This window comes from Ovis aries, chromosome 14 (genome assembly GCF_016772045.2).
Source record: "Ovis aries strain OAR_USU_Benz2616 breed Rambouillet chromosome 14, ARS-UI_Ramb_v3.0, whole genome shotgun sequence".
In the NCBI taxonomy this organism is placed as follows: domain Eukaryota; kingdom Metazoa; phylum Chordata; class Mammalia; order Artiodactyla; family Bovidae; genus Ovis; species Ovis aries.
The window spans coordinates 14522597-14544300 of NC_056067.1; the positions used below are offsets into that span (position 1 = coordinate 14522597).

The 21704-nt window shown below is 36.5% G+C and overlaps 1 protein-coding gene across 2 annotated transcripts in view; it reads right to left on the reverse strand.

Annotated features, from left to right (window-relative positions):
• Window positions 1–254: 254 nt before the first annotated feature.
• Window positions 255–21704, reverse strand: part of VPS35 (VPS35 retromer complex component) — a 29086-nt gene continuing 7636 nt past the window's right edge. For both annotated transcript variants that reach the window (XM_004014966.5, XM_042231575.1), the window contains exons 2-17: window positions 20464–20562; window positions 19065–19161; window positions 18253–18376; window positions 17445–17627; window positions 15401–15614; window positions 14349–14432; window positions 13790–13899; window positions 10775–10871; window positions 10521–10669; window positions 8731–8938; window positions 8165–8320; window positions 6037–6159; window positions 4205–4384; window positions 3261–3500; window positions 2649–2792; window positions 255–1222 (exon numbers count right to left, since the gene is read on the reverse strand). In XM_004014966.5, the coding sequence (XP_004015015.2) occupies window positions 1043–1222; window positions 2649–2792; window positions 3261–3500; window positions 4205–4384; window positions 6037–6159; window positions 8165–8320; window positions 8731–8938; window positions 10521–10669; window positions 10775–10871; window positions 13790–13899; window positions 14349–14432; window positions 15401–15614; window positions 17445–17627; window positions 18253–18376; window positions 19065–19161; window positions 20464–20562 (2388 nt within the window). In that variant the 3' untranslated portion in view covers window positions 255–1042. The remainder of the gene's footprint in view (window positions 1223–2648; window positions 2793–3260; window positions 3501–4204; window positions 4385–6036; window positions 6160–8164; window positions 8321–8730; window positions 8939–10520; window positions 10670–10774; window positions 10872–13789; window positions 13900–14348; window positions 14433–15400; window positions 15615–17444; window positions 17628–18252; window positions 18377–19064; window positions 19162–20463; window positions 20563–21704) is intronic.

Genomic DNA, 21704 nt, shown 5'->3' on the forward strand with positions numbered 1-21704 from the left:
CTCTTATGAATCGAAATAGATAGCCAATGGGAATTTGCTGTATGTCTCAGGGAACTCAAACAGGGGCTCTGTATCAACCTAGAGGGGTGGGATGGGCGAGGGAGATGGGAGGGAGGTTCAAGAAGGAGGGGACACCTATGGCTGATTTATGTCTATGTTTGACAGAAAACAACAAAATTCTATAAAGCAATTCTCCTTCAGTTAAAAAATAAATAAACTTAAAATAGATAGTATGAAAGGAAAAAGGTCCAAAATTGTTAATAGCAACTTTATTGTTTCACTGGTGAAAAAAAATCATAACTGTATGATGCATTTCCCCCTAAATTTACAACAATGAAGGTTATACATAAATTATATAGATCACAAATTTTCTATTTTATACTATTTAGAACAAAATAATTTTGATAAATATGTCCAGAACACAACATAAATTCTTAATGGATGGCTGAGTCCAAATATGCAAAATATAGCTTCTGGTTTAGACCATGGTGCTTTAAAATCCTCAAACATGCATTAATATTCTCTAATTTTAGGGAAAATATGGCCTAAAATATCACATGGCCTGATCTTGCATTTTGGGAGAAGCCCAAGCTGAATTTCACATACAGTGTTCCTTTCCTCTAAATTAATTTCAGAACAAAGATACTTTCAGGTTAGTACTTCCAAGGAATGAAGGAAATTATACACTCAACAGTGAAACAAAACAGAAAAAACGGAAGGGACACTTCATTAGTAACAGAGATAAGTGGGGGTTTTTTGGCTTTTTTTTTCGTTTCTTTTAAACAGATCACAGGAATTTTAAATAGCAGATCAATCATGCTACTTAGGATGAGCAGACAGACCTGAACACTTATGAAGTGAATAATTTTATTAAGGTCTTGAAGGTGAGTGTCCGGAGGTGCTGGGTAAAACACACCACAGGTAAGAAACGGGAAACCTACCTCAGCATTTCTGAAAGGCACAATCTATGAAAGGGAAGCCTAGTATAATAAAACCCTTACTGGATGTGCATGGAAAGGAGGATGGTGTGCCTGACTCCTTTTTAAAGGATGAGACCCTCATAAATTGGCCCTTCAGATTCTGGTGATTCCCGCCTCAAGCGCAAATGCTCCAGTGTGTTATGAAAATGTTTGTTAATCTGCTCTGTTTCTTCACTGGATTCAAGATTTGGGAGGTCTTCTCGAATCTTTTGGATAAGCTGATTCAAAACCTGAATAGTGACCTATAAAAGAATACATATAATTTCACAATCAAGTATGTACCATAAAAGATAATGTAATTTAATACGAACATCCTGAAGAGCTTTTGTTACCCTTAGAAGTTACCAGAATAATTATGAAAAAAAAAGAGAGATGTGAGAACATGATCCCTGGCTTCAGGAAAAACTATTGGCTATTTATCTAAAACATTAACAAACAAACAAAAAATACTTAATGGAAAAAAAGAACTTCATAAACCAATAAAAGAACAAAAGCAAAATTTAATTTAACCTACAAATATTGATCAATCCTTTATTTGGGAATCACTCTATACTTGTGATAAATACTATTCAGCATTTGTAAACTCTTTTTTATTTTTTAAACAGAGAGTGACTGGTTCCAAACTGGGAAAGGAGTAACTTAAGGCTGTATATTGTCACCCTGCTTATTTAACTTATATGCAGAGTACATCATGAGAAATGCTGGCCTGGAAGAAGCACAAGCTGGAATGAAGATTGCCAGGAAAAATATCAATAACCTCAGATATGCAGATGACACCACCCTTATGGCAGGAAGGGAAGAAGAAATAAAGAGCCTCTTGATGAAAGTGAAAGAGGAGAGTGAAAAAGTTCGCTTAAAGCTCAACATTCAGAAAACGAAGATCATGGCATCTGGTCCCATCACTTCATGGCAAATAGATGGGGAAACAGTGAAAGACTTTATTTTGGGGGCTCCAAAATTACTGCAGATGGTGACTGCAGCCATGAAATTAAAAGACACTTGTTCCTTGGAAGAAAAGTTATGACCAACCTAGACAGCACATTAAAAAGCATAGACATTACTTTGCCAACAAAGGTCTGTCTAGTCAAAGCTATGGTTTTTCCAGTAGTTGTGTATGGATGTGATGGACTATAAAGAAAGCTGAGTGCCAAAGAACTGATGCTTTTGAACTGTGGTGTTGGAGAAGACTCCTGAAAGTCCCCTGATGCGAAGAACTGACTCATTAGAAAAGACCCAGATGTTGGGAAAGATTGAAGGCAGGAGGAGAAGGGGATGACAGAGGATGAGATGGTTGGATGGCATCACCGACTCAATGGACATGGGTTCTGAGTAAACTCCAGGAGTTGGAGATGGACAGGGAAGCCTGGCGTGCTGCAGTCCATGGGATCGCAAAGAGCTGAATGTGACTGAGCGACTGAACTATTTTTATAAAATATTCATAAGCAAAAGAGATAAGAAATTTCTTGCACATAGTGAGCTCTTCTCTTAGATGCCATCCATATAGACAGAGAACTTTAGAGAATGAAAGAGACCAACTAAGTGGATTTTCCAAACTCTGACCCTTGTAAACAAAAAAAGAAAGTATCAAAATGATAAACTTTTGTATGTGTCAAACCTAAGAATAGGAAAAGAAAATATTATTTCACTAACAATTTACTATTCACTTACCGCATCATTTTCCTTTTCATAAAAATAGATATATCTGTTCAGGATTTCTATAAAAAGTTGCACTTGTAGAGAGGGATCCATGCACTGATTTGCTATTTTCAGAGCTTTCTTTAGGCATTCCATTACCCTTTTGCCTCCATGCAGCTAGAAAAGGCAGTGAAGAGTATTAAAGAAAGAACATTAAAGAGAGAAATGAATTACCAATGTCCCATTTCACACAAAGAAATAAACACACTAATATGGCTCGTTCATATTTTAAAAGGACACAAATTTAAATCCTCTTCAGTTTTTAAAGTACACAGCAATATTTTAAAACAAATATATTGTTTTATATATTTATATGTTAAATGTTTTATATTTATTTTGTGTATTTTTAAAAGGAAGTGGTACAAACTTGTTATGTTGCAAAATCCTCAAAGTGGAGGCTTCACCACAGGATGTAACTCTCTATACATTACGGTTCATTTCATTTAACAAAACAAAGAAATTCCCTGTCAGGTGTCTAAGCACTCTACCTATCTCACCTCCAAGGCACACCGCCACAGCAGCCATTCCCTATCAACGATCCTCTCTCCTGTAACACTGCTGGTCAGGAATGACCTCCCATCTTACCTCCTCTCCGTTTTTGTCTGTGTTTCTGCCAGACCAGAAGAGATGTGCACAGGTGCTCACAGCTCGGCCCTGATCAGGCTTCTTCAGAAGTTTGGATGCAGCAAGAGCACACTGAGTCCTCAAGGGTTCATGGTTTTCTTCACTGAAGCACTTCATCCTCTCAAAAGTACCAATGATCAAGGTGATGGCAGCCAGCTGTGCTTTGGAATCACTGATTTCATCTTCGTACAGAGAAAATGCCTGGTGCACACAAAGCAGAAATGACCTTTAGAGACTGTGTATTAGAGCATTTTCCAAGGTTACTTTCCATCAAAGCCTCATCCTGTGAGTAGTTCAGATTAGAATATACATGTGCCCTTGCTTGGAGAGCCTCAAAACAAAGATGCTGACAAGCTGTAACAAAGAAGCTTGCTTTAACTTTTAATCCAGAGATTCCAAACTGAATTAACAAAGGGATTTTTTTTTTTCCTCATGAAAGTTTTACCATGACACACTTGAAAATCCTCAAGCTCACTGAAAGTATGAAAGGATTAGTTTCTCAGTCGTGTCCAACCCTTTGTGGTTGGACTGTAGCCCACCAGGCTCCTCCGTCCATGGGATTCTTCAGGCAAGAACACTGGAATGGGTTGCCATTTCCTTCTCCAGGGATCAAACCCAGGTCTCCCACACTGCAGGCAGACTCTACCGTGTGGGCCACCAGGGAAGCAGTGTCCAGTAATTCTGATCAATTTTTCTGCTCCAAACCAGTCAATAAAACTACAGTATTAAGAAGCACAGTATTTCTTATCAAGACGGTGGGAAAGGGGTGCTTAATTTTAAGAGTAAATCCATGTGCACCACAATCTTTAACATAAAACATAACATAGCATAACTTAACATCATTAACATAACAAGTGACTGAACAGAGCAAACAGATTCATCCTAGAAAGAGAGCAGATCATCACCTGGGACATAAATTCATATGCTACTGTTTCATGATTTTCAAAACCAATTTCTCCAGCAGCTAGAGCCCCCTGAAGAAAAAGTCTTAAGGGTAATTCTGCCAGCTCTGCTTTGATCAAAGCACTGATAGTCTGGTGAGCAAATGAAAAAATCTTCTGGCATTTCTTTTCCCATTTGTCATCCTAAAAAAAGAAAAAATAGTTTAAATTACCTTAAATTCAAGATTAACTTAAGAATATTCATTTTAAATAAAACTTTTATAGAACAAATAGGAAACGTGGTAAAAGTTGAGTTCACAGTTTCCCTACTATCTTCCTGTCTCTTCTGTGGAGTCCACAAGTAAATCAAGCAGCATGCCTTCTCAAAACAACCATTCAAGGTCACTCGCTTTGCCATTTTTGTGTATTTGTTATTTTTTTTTTTTTTCCTATCAGAAAAAGCAACATACTCCCAAATTGGACAAAATTTGTAAAATACATAAAAGAATTTTTTAAAAATTCTTATCCCTAAATCTACCACCCAGCAATAATCACTAATTGCATTCTGATGTTAATGTCTTCCTTTCTTTTTCCTATGCAAATATTATGTAACTGGGATCCTCTGAGTATGGTTTTGTTTTCTGCTTTGAAGTACTTACTGAGAAGAGTTAAATTGGGCTCAGTGCTGCATGTAATTTGTATTCAACTTCTTTTCCTTCACTGATTTTATCATGATTTTCCTCATGACATTAAAATTATTTAAAATCATCTTAATCACTAGAAAATATCCCATAAAAAGGATACAGCATAATTTACTTTCTTTTGGAAATAAATGTAATATAACAAATGGTCTATAAACACAAAGGATTATTGAGTCCTTAATTTTTTCCTTAGTATAAATTTTTAGAAGTGGAAATATGGGGTTTATTAAGGCTGTAGTTACATACTGCCAGAGTTTTCTAGAAACACTGCAGTAATTCACATTCCCACCATTACTAGATGAGAATGAATTCACATCACACCATTGCCATTGCTGAACATTTTTCTTTTTTCTTTACCAGTTTAATTTTTAAATAAGTTCACTATTACAATTACCAGTGAGGTTAAATATTTTATCCATGTTTGACCATACAAATTTCATGTTAAAGCAATTGATTCTTTTCATCTTTAAAAGAGGGTAAGAGTCACAGAATTTTACAAGGAATAAATGCAATAATCCAAGTTTATAGCCCTTGGCACAGTGTATGGCAGATAGTAATGTGCTAGTTGGTTTCTTTATTATTACATTTACAAACATGTATCCATAAAATACTGGGAAAAAAGGAATTACATGACAGGCCGGCCTTACAAAAACTGGCCAAAGGCATGCTATGTCATGCTGGTAGGTCTACTGAATATACCTTGTTTCTCTATTAATTATTGTTTCTCCATTATTAGATCTTACTTGTTATGTACTGCAACCTCTGAACGAGACTACTGCCTCAGAACTTGTACTTTATTAAGACTCCAAGAAAATAAAATCATTCTTGAAAAAGTAAAGCATTCTCAGTCACTGTGAAAAACTTATCAATGTCTCACAAGAGATCTTTAGACACAGGAAAAACTTCAGCATCATTTAAAGTGTTTGAATCTTTCATTTCTAAGTGTTTTTTTTAATGTGATTCCTCAACTAGTATGTAATCTATCAACATCACTATAAGTAATACTTAACACAGGACTAGTAATGAATTGAGTTATTGAAACTGGGATTTTATTACACCATTTTCTATTTGTACATGTTTGAAATTTTCTAGCATAATAAAGTAAAATATACACACAGAGGAAAAAATTAGTGACATACTTAAAAGTAAACCCACCACTTTAGAATTCTCTTTGTAGCGAAAAGCCAGCTGGTAAGCTGCAAATACCAAAGGTGGCAGTGTGAAGCGAATCCGTTGATTTCCACCAGCTCCAAAATGTTTTCGTGCTGTGTTTAAAATCTGACCAAAACAAAGAGACAAAACCCATTAATCTTTTGTGTAATTATAGAAACTATAATTAGTTATTTATAAAATTAAATGAGAGCTCTAATCATGATTGCTACCGTTTTTTGAATACAGTTTTTATGATATACTCTTACATTTCTTTTCTTGCCAAGTCATCACCATTGCCCAAGAGACAGATGCTCGCCAAGCTCCTCTGCCCATGGAATCCTCCAGACAAGAATACTGGATGGATCGCCATTCCCTACTCCAAGGGATTTTCGTGACCCAGGGATCAAATCCGCGTTTCCTGCATTGCAGGCAGATTCTTTACTGTCTGAGCCACCCAGGAAGCCCATCTCACAAATGGGGGAAAGCTTGAGGTTCAGCGAGGTTGTATAACTTGCCCTAACTTACAGAGCTTCTCAGGGGCAGATACAGAGTTAAATATATTTTCACACACACATGTAAAAAGTATGCTGTGTTGATAAAGAGCACAGGCTCTGAAGATAGACACATTTAAACGTAGATTCTAACACTTACTATTTGTGTGACCCTGGGAAAATTACCATTTACCTTTTCTTAACTATAATTTTCACTCTCAGGGTTGTTGGGAAGACCAAACAACAGATGTAAAGTGTTATCAGTACTAACACATTGCATGTACTCAAAATACTGGCTACTATTATAATATAAAAAATATGCATATTGCTGGTATATCATGCCTCTTACTTCAGGAAAATATTAAGACCAATTAAGTCATGAAAATGGTAATAAACTTTAAAGAGCCATTAGGAAACAAATATCTGGTTGTTACGAAAAAACACAAGAATTCATGAAATACTTGTTACTGTGTGGAGACACAGTGTGTGACATATTCAAGTTTTGTAAATTTCTTTGATAATGGTAGACGGATAGGAAGAGAATGCATTTCCCCCTTGAGGAAGTCAAAGGTAACGATCCTCACCTTAAAGGTGTTTCTTTACATGGCATAAACAACTGGTCACAGGTGGAAAGCACACTTTCTACTTTGGTTTGCAATGAGAAATGAAAACCCACATAGGCTATGTATGTGCATGACACAGAAACATAAGGCAATCAGTTAAAACATTTGAACAAGCAGGCCAGTCACTAGGTCAGATCACACGCAGTGCACAGACTGCTTGACACTAAGCCAAGTCAAAGACTACTGCACTACAGACAGAAATCAGCTTCTTTTTCATAACAATGGTTATGAAGGAGTACAAGAGTGTCAACTATGACAGAGTCAACACAAGAAGTCAGGGCTCATCCTCAAACTAAGGTGTTCTTCATTACAACAGACTAATAGTCCCATGTATCCAATAATGGTTAAACAACTTTGCCCAAACAATAATTAAGCCACTATCTGTGCCTCCTTTCATAAATTATCCAGTATCAGTCACCAATATCCTACTCAGGCAACATGTTTTATTCATTTCACAAAGGTTTATTAAGGACTAATGACAAAGAAAGGGAGAATCTCATCTGATTGTTTTTTGCCAGGAAAAGGGGGTTAAGAAAAAGGCAATTTTAAAGTCTTCACACATTTTTAATGTGGCAAACAAACACAACCTCTATTTGCAAACCTTGGAAACATAAACACAACTGAATATAAAGGTTGTTGCTCATACTTTAAAAGTTTATTATGAAAAACAACTTAACAATTCTAAAAGCAACAGTTCAGAAGGAAAATAAACATGGAATGATTACTGGACGATAATTCCATTACATGGAATGATACCCAACTAAAGGAAGATAGACTTTTCTACAATTCCTAAGAAGTCTTCAGAAGAAATTACAGCAACCAACTTGTTCTTCATAAGCTCCAGAAGTTTACAATTAATGCATTTAACCATAAAGTAAAAGTCCAGTTAATCTCTTACTCAGTTTCAATTCTTTTGAAACCTTTTAATACCACAAGCTGGATTAAACTATTTGAGACACATCTACATATGATTTCACAAGAAGCTGTTGAAGGGGTATAAGAAGAGTTACTTCATACCAAGTACTGTTGATCAGGGTCCTCAGACCGTAGAAGATGAATGAATCTGCCCACAAGGCTCTGCTCATCGGCAAAGTCCTCTGGGTCAGGTTCTTCTACAGGTTGATCTGGCTGATCCTGAATCAGTGTAGATACCAAATTCATTATGGAATCCACCTGTAGTATGGAAGACATGGAAACCGACTAGAGTGAAACAATCGGCACGTAATGCCACTGACAAAAGTGCTTTTAGTTGCGTAAAGTTACAAAACAGTATCAACAACTTAATTCCTTTTTTCTTTATGAAAGTGTATGTATGTTGGTACACATACAGATAAAAGTCTAGAAAGAGACAGACCAAATGTTAATTAAGAGCAGTTATTCTCTTCCTGTGGGATTATAGTTATTTTAAATTTTCTTCTTTATACATCTCCAATCTTCTTATTTATATAATGAATAGCTACTTATAACTATTTTTTAGTAGTAAATGACCTTCCCCTCCCATCTCATGTGTCCGTCTCATTGTGTAAAACCATAACTACATTGTCTCTGTTTTCTTAATATATAGCATGTCAGTATTCTCTTACCTGGTCTTGAGAGACAATTTCTGTATTATAATCTAGAACATTACTAAGCACGTAACAACTCATGCTCTTTCTGGACTCATAGTCAAAATACTCAAAGAGTGGGTGGAAATGTTTTAATTTCAAGACTGTTAAAATATTGTTGTAAGTGTCAACAGGAATCTTCAAAAGTCTGGTGAGCTCCTTTGAAACTGCACTACTGGTAGCAATACTGTCAAAAGAAAAACAGCAGTCCTTTAGTGAATAAATTAACCTCTTATATACACAAACAGCAGTTGATTCATAAAAATTTGAAAATTTTCATTTACATATTAAAGGAGATGGGTGAAGTGAATCACACCATCCCAAAATACCCCAGTGACTTCCAAGAGAGGTCTACCAGATGTCCACCTTAACACACACATTTATTCATCTATTAAAGTCCTATAGATACAATAGGTTATGCTGGTCTACAATTCATGAACAGGTTGTATGCTGCTGCTGCTGGTGCTAAGTCACTTCAGTCGTGTCCAACTCTGTGCCACCCCATAGACTGCAGCCCACCAGGCTCCCCCGTCCCTGGGATTCTCCAGGCAAGAGTCCTGGAGTGGGGTGCCATTGCCTTCTCCAGAACAGGCTGTATACCTGGAGTTAAAAAAGACTGTCTAAAATGTGGTATTTCTAAGGGAAGTATTTTAAGTGGTAGTTAGGTTTCTAGAGCAGTCAATAAGTACTGTATATTCAGGATGAAAAATCCACACAAAACTAGCAATTCAAGAACATAATACATAAATTATTTCTTCTGCATCAGGTGTTGGTGAATAAGGAAAAGCAGGATAAAATTAGGAACATTCCAGGGTGACTGAGGAATATCCAAGCATTTATAAGACCTTTAGAGGTTGGGACTTCAAATTCTTTACTCTAATTTTACTTTAAAATTCACTTAGTGGGGAAGATAAAGATACAAAATTTATTTAAGATCTGGAATGTTTTTTGATTCACACAAAAAATGAGTGACAAAAGAAAAAGAGGTAAAAGAAAAAAAAAATCTTCCAGATGCAACTAAACCACTGGAAGAGAGATGGAAAACAGAAAGATTATGTGAGATGAAGTGATAATATAGGGCGAGGAGGGGCCTAGCTTGAGTCATGTTCAGAAGCAGGGGAGGATGGGACAGTAAAGGGACTACTGGGAAAAGAGAATAAGATCACAGCTGTGCAAGTGGTCCCTAGAGGATGCAACAGGACTAAGACAGCATAGCCGAGGAAGATGCAAGCACACAACAGAGTATTCGTACTATGCCTGGTATCACAATCAAAGCTGAAAATAGAAAAAAATTTAAACCAATGTAATTCTCACATCTTAAACACGTACATTGGAGAAGGAAATGGCAACCCACTCCAGTACTCTTGCCTGGAAAATTCCATGGACTGAGGAACCTAGTAGGCTACAGTCCATAGGATTGCAAAAAAAACACACACAAAAATACATACATGCATCCCTAATTTTTTCATAATTTACTCATCTGTGGGAAACTACTTATGGAAATACTAACTCACCCTTATATACAAAGGGGTCTGAATGGAGACACGTTCTCTAAAGATGCCTATGGCCTATGAGTGTCACTACTTGATCACTGTACACAACCAAGCAATCAGCTGCCGCTTTCTGCGCTGTTTAGTACCAAGCATGTCAATCTAACAGATGCTTAGAAAACAAGATGAACTCTAACATTTTAAAAAATTACTGCGGAAGAAAAACAAATCTGGGACAAAAAAAATTTACAAAGGTTTTTATAAAAATGTTTAACTTACTGTTCAAGGTTGAGCTTATTAAATATCTCCACTGTTGTTTCTAGAACTTTATCAACATAGTCCACACGATCAGGATAACACTTCATAGCGAGATTAATGAGAGAGACTTGTAAAGATACAACATCCTCCGAAGGCATGTCTTGTCTAGACTGGAATGTTCAGAAAACCATGGAATTTATTTTTAAGAATTACCAAAAGACTATCAGCTGAGAATTATGAAAGTTTTTAGAACTTAGGAAGAAAGTCATACAAACCTGTATTACCGTAGCCACCTGCTGTGAAAATATGTCAAAAAGTTTAATATCTGTTGGGATCCCAGGTCCATCTTCACGGTGAGCAAATAAAGCTAATCTAAAAAAGAAAATACTCTTTATTTGAAAAGATATAGGGATCTGGGTAGTGGGATCATGGACGACATTTTACCCTTTCAGCTTTTCTCTCAATTCATTTTTAATGGAACAGTTTTACCCATGATGCCTTTCTCACTATATTCTTACTTTATACCATATGTACCAGATTTTTAACAGGTCAGTTCTGTCAAATTCTTTGAAGCCTAATTAAGTAGTCAGGGATAGAACTGTATTAACATGACAAAATGTATTCAACAGCTATGATTATAAAAAATAATCTCTAAAACGTAAAAAGTACATAGATAATTTTACAGCACTGCATTTTTACTGCTGTAAAGTTTAAAACACAACTAATTCCAAAAGCAGTCAAGTTAACTTTTATTTACCACATCTTAAACTACTCAAAGAATACACAGAAGAACTGTACAAAAAAGATCTTCACGACTCAGATAATCACGATGTGTGATCACTCACCTAGAGCCAGACATCCTGGAATGTGAAGTCAAGTGGGCCTTAGAAAGCATCACTACGAACAAAGCTAGTGGAGGTGATGGAATTCCAGTTGAGCTATTTCAAATCCTGAAAGATGATGCTGTGAAAGTGCTGCACTCAATATGCCAGCAAATTGGGAAAACTCAGCAGTGGCCACAGGACTGGAAAAGGTCAGTTTTCATTCCAGTCCCAAAGAAAGGCAATGCCAAAGAATGTTCAAACTACCACACAATTGCATTCATCTCACATGCTAGTTAAAGTAATGCTCAAACTTCTCCAAGCCAGGCTTCAGCAATATGTGAACCATGAACTTCCTGATGGTCAAGCTGATTTTAGAAAAGGCAGAGGAACCAGAGATCAAATTGCCAACATCCGCTGGATCATGGAAAAAGCAAGAGAGTTCCAGAAAAACATCTATTTCTGCTTTATTGACTGTGCCAAAGCCTTTGACTGTGTGGATCACAATAAACTGTGGAAAATTCTGAGAGAGATGGGAATACCAGACCACCTGACCTGCCTCTTGAGAAATCCATATGTAGGTCAGGAAGCAACAGTTAGAACTGGACATGGAACAACAGACTGGTTCCAAATAGGAAAAGGAATACGTCAAGGCTGTATATTGTCACCCTGCTTATTTAACTTTTATGCAGAGTACATCATGAGAAACGCTGGACTGGAAGAAACACAAGCTGGAATCAAGACTGCTGGGAGAAACATCAATAACCTCAGATATGCAGATGACACCACCCTTATGGCAGAAAGGGAAGAGGAACTAAAAGCCTCTTGATGAAAGTGAAAGTGGAGAGTGAAAAAGTCGGCCTAAAGCTCAACATTCAGAAAACGAAGATCATGGCATCTAGCCCCATCACTTCATGGGAAATAGATGGGCAAACAGTGCAAACAGTGTCAGACTTTATTTTTTTGGGCTCCAAAATCACTGCAGATGGTGATTGCAGCCATGAAATTAAAAGACGCTTACTCCTTGGAAGGAAAGTTATGACCAACCTGGATAGCATATTGAAAAGCAGAGACATTACTTTGCCGACTAAGGTCCGTCTAGTCAAGGCTATGGTTTTTCCAGTAGTCATGTGTGGATGTGAGAGTTAGACTGTGAAGAAGGCTGAGTGCCGAAGAATTGATGCTTTTGAACTGTGGTGTTGGAGAGGACTCTTGAGAGTCCCTTGGACTGCAAGGAGATCCAACCAGTCCATTCTGAAGGAGATCAGCCCTGGGATTTCTTTGGAAGGAATGATGCTAAAGCTGAACTCCCGTACTTTGGCCACCTGATGGGAAGAGTTGACTCACTGGAAAGGACTCTGATGCTGGGAGAGATTGGGGGCAGGAGGAGAAGGGGATGACCGAGGATGAGATGGCTGGATGGCATCACTGACCCGATGGACATGAGTCTGAGTGAACTCTGGGAGTCGGTGATGGACAGGGAGGACTGGCGTGCTGCGATTTATGGGGTTGCAAAGAGTCGGACACGACTAGCGACTGAACTGAAACTACTGAAAACAATGTTCATTCCATTATCATTACTGTTTATCCTGATTACAACTGGTCCCACATTTTGTTATGCATAGAAGAATCACTACTGACAGAAATGGTTAAGTGGTGTTATGCCTAACGTAAGAAAACTTAGTTATTACCTTCCATTAAGAGTATCCCCAATTGACTTATAATTCTTAAAACCAAGGATTGACCTGATAATTTGGAGAATTCAGCTATATAAATTGACTTTAAAACTAATAACTTAGATATTTAAAACACAATAAAAATATTTGCAGAAATAAATCTTCACTTGGGTTTCTGGTTTCATAATGTCAATGAGTGTATGCTCACAAGCAGGACACATACTATGTACTGGTACCCAGCAGGCACTCATTAAAGCTATATCAAAGGCCAAGTTTTATACATTTAACCAAGACCAAAGGCTAAAGAAATATTATTTAAACATATTGGGGATTTACTAATATTTTTAGTACTTGAAAACTCTTCTTTAAAAAAATGCAGGAACAGAGTGATTACTTGAACACTCTTAATCATCTATATTTACGTCTACTTGATAAAGACTCCAGATCAAATTGTTTCCCTCTGAAAGATAACTTTCATCATTGTAAAACACGAGGTTTGCTCTTTGGTGATAATTGGATTTATAAAACTTAAATGTTGGGACTGTATAATGTCTTTAAACACCAATTAAATGCATAGATTAAAAAAATATTATCTCCATGCCTTCTGTTCAATTAAGAGCTAAACTTCTCTCATGAGTAAGCCAGACAAGTATTTAGTAGATACTCAGACTTACAGAACTAATGTAACTAAATCAAAATCATTAATAAAAATGTAAAAAAGAATTCACAAAAAAGTTTTAAATTCACTATTCAAAAGTCAGAACATCTGCCCTTCATTACGGGAAACTCTTACCTATCAATTAAAGCAATGATTATGTTTTTCACATTTACATTTTGGTGTAACTCAGCACAGGCCCGAAGAAAAGGATTCAAAGTTTGAAGGTGGAATTCATCAGGGAAAACCTGAAAATCAAATGATAATCAATTATTACTAAAATCAACTAGCAAAAATCAATTAGTAAAAGCATTTTCTACTATATTCTGGACTTAATATTTAAAGCTCATATTTGTGGGGGGAAAAAAGACCATTTTAACATTATACAAGCAAGTGCAAATACATCACTTTCAAGCCTCTCTAAACATAACCCCAGAAAGAAATATTCTGTTAACCAAAGTACATCTACAATTAAACTAAAACTAATGACACCTAAACAACTTGGAGGTTACTCTTTCCTACATTTTGGGAGGAAAAACCCATTAATACAAAGACCATGTTATTATATTAACAGGAAAAAAGGATTTATTTAGGAAAGCTTAATCTCTCTTTGATCAAGATTTTCTTCCCAAAAACACAAAGAAAATTAATGAAATAAAAAATGAGTTCTTTAAAAACCTGAAATGTTCTCACCTACCTGAATAATGCACTCCATGAGATATTCCTGAGCCAAAGCATCTCTGCAATTCACCACTTGCTCTAATATGCCGGTCAAAACAATCTGAAAGAAGAAAAAGATTTTAAGAATTAAAGAATTATTTTCAAAATCTTAAGTCACTCCTCCAGTAACATATTTGAACTACTAACTTAAAAATATATTTTAGGTTTTCCTGATCCATACTTCTAGACTAAACTGTAAAATTTTACAGAAGAATGTTTAAATAAAAAAATTCTGGATTTCTATTTTGTAAAAGTCAAAGTCCATTTCATTGGTGTTTTTTATGATTTGTACTTTTTGTGTCCTAAGAAAGCTTACCTAATCCAAAGTTATAAAGACTTCCTTTGTGCTTTCTTCTAGAAATTTCAGTTGCAAATTTCACACTTATGACTTTGATCAATTTTTTTGAGTTCCTCTGCATACTATGAGAATGGGTTACAATTCAGAGGCTTGGTTTGCATACAGATGTCCAATTGTTTCAGAATCACTTGCTGAAAATTTGCCTTTGCACCCTTATCAACAATAATTGATTATGTACACGTGAGTCTATTCTGGATCATCTCTTCTAGGGGTAAGCAAATCTAGTTTAATGACCATTTTTGTATATTGTTTCCACATTATCTTCGGCTGCTTTTGCACTACACTGGCAGAATTTAACAGCTGCAAACTATATGGCTTGTAAAACCAAAAAATAAGTACTATTTGGTCCTTTAAAGAAAAGGTTCGCTAATTCCTGATTTATTTTCCACTGATACATGCATTTACCCTTTCACCAATATCACATTACTTTATTGTAGCTTTAGAGTAAATCTATAGTAAAATAAATCTCAGTGTAAAGAAAACTGGTATCTTGATAACGATAATACTGAGTCTTCCAATCCACAAACACAGACTCAAATATGTCTTTTAGTTTATTTAAGTCTTCTTTGATCAACAGTTTTCAATGCAATATTATTTTTAAAATATTTCAATTTCAAAAATCAGACTTTATATATCTCATAAGAAAAGATGAGAAGTAAAAAGATATAAACCTGTTTGTAACGTTCCACATTTACACCTTCCAACTGACTAAGGCGCACCAAATTTGTTCCCACTAAAATTCTCAGTTCTTGTCTTTCTCGTTCTCTTTTTTCTCTATCTCGGCTATGTCCCTGATGCTGCATTCGAACCCAGAGCTTGTTCATTTCTGCAAAGTTGAGTAGGACAAAATCCATGGAATCACTGATATCACCAGTTGTTTCTTCACTGCAAAGAAACAGTTGGAAAAATCTTTATACACAGTATTTAATTTACTACTATTTCTCTTCTTTGTGCATTTCCTTCTTACCTCTTTAATACACCAAACGCTTCATGAAAGACATCTTCAACTACACTGTCTTAGTGCTCAATTTCAAGAGGAAGAGAGAAAAGAGTATCAGGCAGAGGACACAGCTCAAGTTTAGAGGGACAAAATGCCCCCCTCACTCCTTTTGGGGCTTCCCAGGTGGCACTAGTGATAAAGAACCCAAAATCTAAGAGATGTGGGTTCGATCCCTGGGTTGGGAGGATGCCCCGGAAGAGGGCATGGCATTCCATTCCAGTATTTTTGCTGGAGAATCCCACGGACAGAGAATCCTGGCAGGCTACAGCCCATGGAGTCATGAAAAGTCCGATACAACTGAAGCAATTTAACCACTCCTTTTCCTGGGCCAACTAAACTTGTTCTTGGAATTATATTCCATTAATTCAAAAAGCCTTAAAAAATTGACACATGTCACTGTTAACTCATTTTATTATTGAGTATTTTATGTTTGCAATTGAACTATCAACTTTGTAAGCTCTGTAAGGTAAAAGACCAAGTATTTCTTGCTTATTTTTACATTTCCTAAGATGGGGAACTTAGTAATTTTCAAAACTTTTTGCTGATTACTAAATTAATAGTCAAAACTGAATCAAATAATAACACAGCAAATACCCTCACCATCTTCACACTGTTAAATTTTTATCTTTTCTACACCACTTAAATTTTTGTCATATGCATGGTTAAAGTTTTATTATAGCTTTTCTTTTAAAAAGGAAATGATGCAGATATACTAAAAACAACTAAAATATACATAGTAGAAATAAATGAATAAAGAAACTTTTTAAAAAGGGAAATAAGTTCCCCAATCAAGGGAACTTGTCATGTGAATAGTTCACCCAACTGGATAAAGACCATCTGCCATCTTTGTGGGATAAAAGCACAACAGACTTGGATGCTAGAATACTGGTTGCATAAGACACAGCTCTCTCTGAATGGCTTCCCCCTGTCCCCCGTCCTGTTCTGGAGTTAATATCTTAATATCTGTGTGCACAGATAATTAAAATCTCTTATACTCTGGGGTACTTGCTGCTGCTGCTGCTAAGTCGCTTCAGTTGTGTCCAACTCTGTGCGACCCCAGAGATGGCAGCCCACCAGGCTCCCGTCCCTGGGATTCTCCAGGCAAGAACACTGGAGTGGGTTGCCATTTCCTTCTCCAATGCATAAAAGTGAAAAGTGAAAGTGAAGTCACTCAGTCGTCTCCGACTCTTTGCGACCCCATGGACTGCAGCCCACCAGGCTCCTCCATCCATGGGATTTTCCAGGCAAGAGTACTGGAGTGGGGTGCCATTGCCTTCTCCGCTGGGGTAACTAGAAGTTCCTAAATTACAAAAACTGATAAGACATTCAAGAAACAATATGAAAACTGGCTAGCTCATAAAAAAAGTTAAACATACTTCGTTATTTTATCACAAATACAATTTTCAAACTGTAACTCATTTAAAAAGTTGTACTTTCAAAGAGTATCTGATGGAATGGAAAAATGCTCTCAATTATGCTAAATTTAAAAAGGTTCTAATAATCTACACATAATTTTTATAACAGTACATTTTATATCACATCACATGTACTGTGTCTCAAAGGAAATCTATACACAAAATGCTACCAGTGGCTGACTCTGGGTAGGAGAATTACCGATATTTATTTTCTTCTATATACTTTTCTATACTTTTTATACGTTTTACAACAACAACAATAAAAATACTACACCTAAATCAAGAAAGAAAACCACTTACTCTGTTGGCTCCCCTTCATCAGGTAAGATGTTTCTGGTACACTGAAGTAGATAATTTCGAAGAAATAGACCTCTCAAGGGATGTTGCACACCACGGCACATTTCTACCAAATCTTTCAAAATATCTTTCCTGGACTGAGGAAATGACTTGACATATACAACTCCAACTGTGATCAACAGATAACTAGAAGAATGAGGCAACATTTGATTAGAAATAAAATACTCAAGAATTTGACTATATTCAAACACAATATATACAAATATGAAATAAACAAGACAGGAAGCAGGTTTTCTCCTATGCAATAAAGAAAATATCATCTAATTTAAAATATAACTGCTTACTGACCCCCTTCCATTTATTTATAATATCACCTTTAAACACATTAGGACTCATAACTGTCATGGTATTAACTTTTCTAGTAGTCAAGAAATTAGAATATGTCCATTTTTTTCTATTTTCAAAGTTCCTCAATAATCTATAATAAATAGTTATTTATACTTCACAGCCTTAAAAAATCACTATCAAAATGTTAACCGCTATTCGTTAAGAAACTAAATAACCTTAAGCCCACTGATTTTAAAGGATGTAACACAAAGTGTGAAATGCAGATATAAAAGCCCGCAGAATCTTAATAAGGAAATGGCAACCCACTCCAGTGTTCTTGCCTGGAGAATCCCAGGGACGGGGGAGCCTGGTGGGTTACCATCTATGGGGTCGCACAGAGTCAGACACAACTGAAGCGACTTAGCAGCAGCAACGCAAAGTGGGAAATGCAGATATAAAAGCAGGCAGAATCTTAGTAACTTACAGCCTTGGGATGATGTTTCCGGCATACTGTACAAGTTCATAGAGATCTGCCACTTTTCTTCCTTTAGCAAATTCATCTGTCAGGTAAACTTCCAGGTAGTGCAGTTCATCAGAAATAGCCATATCTTTTAATTATCATTAAGGATTTAGAGCTGAGTCATCCTAAGAACGCTGACTCTGCAACTTGTTGGACTCATTAAATTGCGCAAATTTCTTAGTTTTTTCTTTATTTATTGGGGGCAGGGGGCATGCCCCATAGCTTGTGGGATCTTAACTCCTCAGCTAAGGATTGAAACTGGGCCATGGCAGTGAAAGCCCAGAATTCTAACCACTAAACCACCAGGGAACTCCTATAACAGGCAAATTTCCTAAATGTTAGTCATGTAAGAAAGCATGTTTAAATTCTGGGCTTTCCTGACTTTAAGGGGTTTTAAAGATGTCTGGTAAAGCAAAACAATAAAAATAAGATTGCCTGTGAAACTACTTCAGGGTTTTGAAATGGCAAATCATTGATATCCTTTACATTTCAGAGTCCAGCTTGACAAAATCTTAGCGTTAAAAACCATTTGCTTAATACTTCCAATATCCTTCATGAGTAGTCTGAAAACTGAGATAAAACAACAAGCCACATAAAGAAGTGTAAGCACAAAAAACGGGTTTCTGATACTCTTCTCAGCACATTTGCAGGGAGAAGTACTATTTGATCAAGACAATGAGAAATAATACAACTTCCAAAAAACCTAGGGAACAAACAAAATAAGCCTTATCAAGAAAATAGTATGATCAAAATGTTCTTCAACTTTCAAAAGATACAAAGTTCATAGTAGCTCTTTGGTGATAACATAGAAGTCCGCAGTTCACCAAGCATATTAGAAGCATGTTTCAGAGCATCCATAAGCTTGTTTTTGTCCTACAGAAAAACCAAGAGTATTGGTGAGAATGCTTAATTTAAATAAACATTTAACTTGGCTATACAAACTTTAATCAAGGATCTATTACGCAGTTCTGAAAGTACAGAGCACCTAAATTATTTTAATCACATAAAAATCGAGTTTAATTTCACCTTGCCTTCACTTTCCTGAAAAGAGTAAGATAACGTAATTCCTCACCAGGCTGCAAAGCTTAGCAAATCTCATTTATCTAGGACCACAAGCTTCCTGGCAATAACTCAAATCTTTACAATCCTGGCAACTATGAAACTATAGCTCCATTAATTTATCTTTTACCTTTAAGCAAGAAAACTGGCATACTGATTCTTTTGAAAGAAAGTTACTATTCTGACTGGCTTGGTCATAGGTTAAACACTCTTCAGAGACGTCTGGAATGACTACTCTTTAAGTATGCTTTTCTCCTCACAATGTCCATATGCCCCACTTAAGACATAAACATAGACAATTCCTTTAGATACAGAAACACTGTTCATACACAGAAAGAGATAAAAGCAAGCAATAGCAAGCTCCATACCACCCATTTTCTCCACTCCAGTTTTGTTTTTACAAACTGGTTTGCAAGAAAAACAATACAATAGAAACAACTGGTTAAAAGAGCATATTATTACTAAGCTTTAGAAACTCTAAGACACTTTACGAAGGCAAGATATCATCATCATCATCAATACAGCAACTTATGATTTACGTACCAGCCTATTTGGTTCCATTTCTTAAATTTTATCCAGAGAATCTATAGTTTCTACACAATCTACTCTTTCAGAATATGATAATTAAGTATAGTTTTTAAGGTAGTTCTTGCAAAAAAAATGTATCTGTTCAGGACAGAAATAAAAGCCTTCAAGATAGAGGGGAAAGGCTGAACAATTCAAATTGAAAGCGTTTAAAACCAGTATTTATTAAGCAACTATTATATGTCAAGTACTCCTCAGGTTTGAGGTATAGAACTGATGAGGCCAGTAATTCAGGTCAGATAGGGTATGGAGATAATACAGTGATGTGTAAATAGAAGGCAAGGTCTCCCATCCTCATGGAGCTTAAATTCTGGTAGGGAAGACAGACAATTTCAAACCACAAATATAAAGGTAAATAAAATATTTCAACAGGGCTATCTACTGAAATTGCTCCACATAGCGCCTGAGGGAGCTGAGGCTGAATATTATTAGGGTTACCAGAGCAGTAGTGCGACAGGCTTTAGAAAACACAGCCTAATATTCCCAGGAACACGCAGATTACAACTGTGCCTCTCACACTGTCCTTCTTACCAGGCATCTCTTCATCTGGAATGACTGGACCTTCACAGCCTGTATGGCTTCATCCAGGAGTTTTTCCTGCTCATCCTGCGGTGACTGCTGTGTTGTAGGCTAAAAAAAATTTTTTAAATCTCCCATTAATGTGTCATTAGAACTCTCGTCAAGCAAATCTGTTTTTTTTATAGGTCCAGCAATAGTTTACATTTACAAAGCTTTCACATAAGGTTCATTCCAGTTCTACATCTCAAGACTCATTTATCAATTTTTGACAACTGAACAGAGAGCTGTGCCGTTACTGAAGTTAATAGCATAGACTGCTGAAGGAGAAAACTAACAGATACAGAGAATTTCTTCTCAGAAACTGACTCAACATTCCTGTAGTAGGTTGTCTTCAAAGAAATAGAAGGTGGTGGTTTATGGCTGCCTATGCTCTGCTGCTGCTGCTAAGTCACTTCAGTCGTGTCCGACTCTGTGCGACCCCACAGATGGCAGCCCACCAGGCTCCCCCGTTCCTGGGATTCTCCAGGCAAGAACACTGGAGTGGGTTGCCATTTCCTTCTCCAATGCATGAAAGTGAAAAGTGAAAGTGAAGTCGCTTAGTCGTGTCCGACTCCTAGTGACCCCATGGACTGCAGCCTACCAGGCTCCTCTGTCCATGGGATTTTCCAGGCAGGAGTACTGGAGTGGGGTGCCATTGCCTTCTCCGGAGCCTATGCTCTGCTAATACACTCTAAATCCACCTAGAACATAACCAATCTGTGGTGGTTAAGTAGTCTAACCCAAATCTCTAAAAGCTTCCTTTTTTCCTAAACTACCTTTCATCTGCATCTTAGTCTATTCTTAGGAAGACCAAGGAACTAGTTTACGAGAACACTTATCCTCTTAGGCAATATATAATGAGGGACTAAACAGCTTAGAAATAAAATAGCTAAAACTGTTGACTGTGACTTGTAGTAGAACACCATGAAGAGTACACTCCCTCAAGGATCTACCGTACCATTTCAATTACAGATAGCTACAGTTATAATGGACAAAATACATCTGTACAGTCTTCTTTTTGCCATCAGAAAAATTTCCTTGCAAAATGAATTAGATCTACCTGTGAACAGAATTAACCACTCCATTCCTTATGTTGAATAAACACTGTTTACACTTCTGCTACAGCAGTGAGCACATTATAACTATAAATGATGGCTATTTTTATATCCTTGGAACCCAACACATTGCCAGACATATAATGGATGCTTCATAAA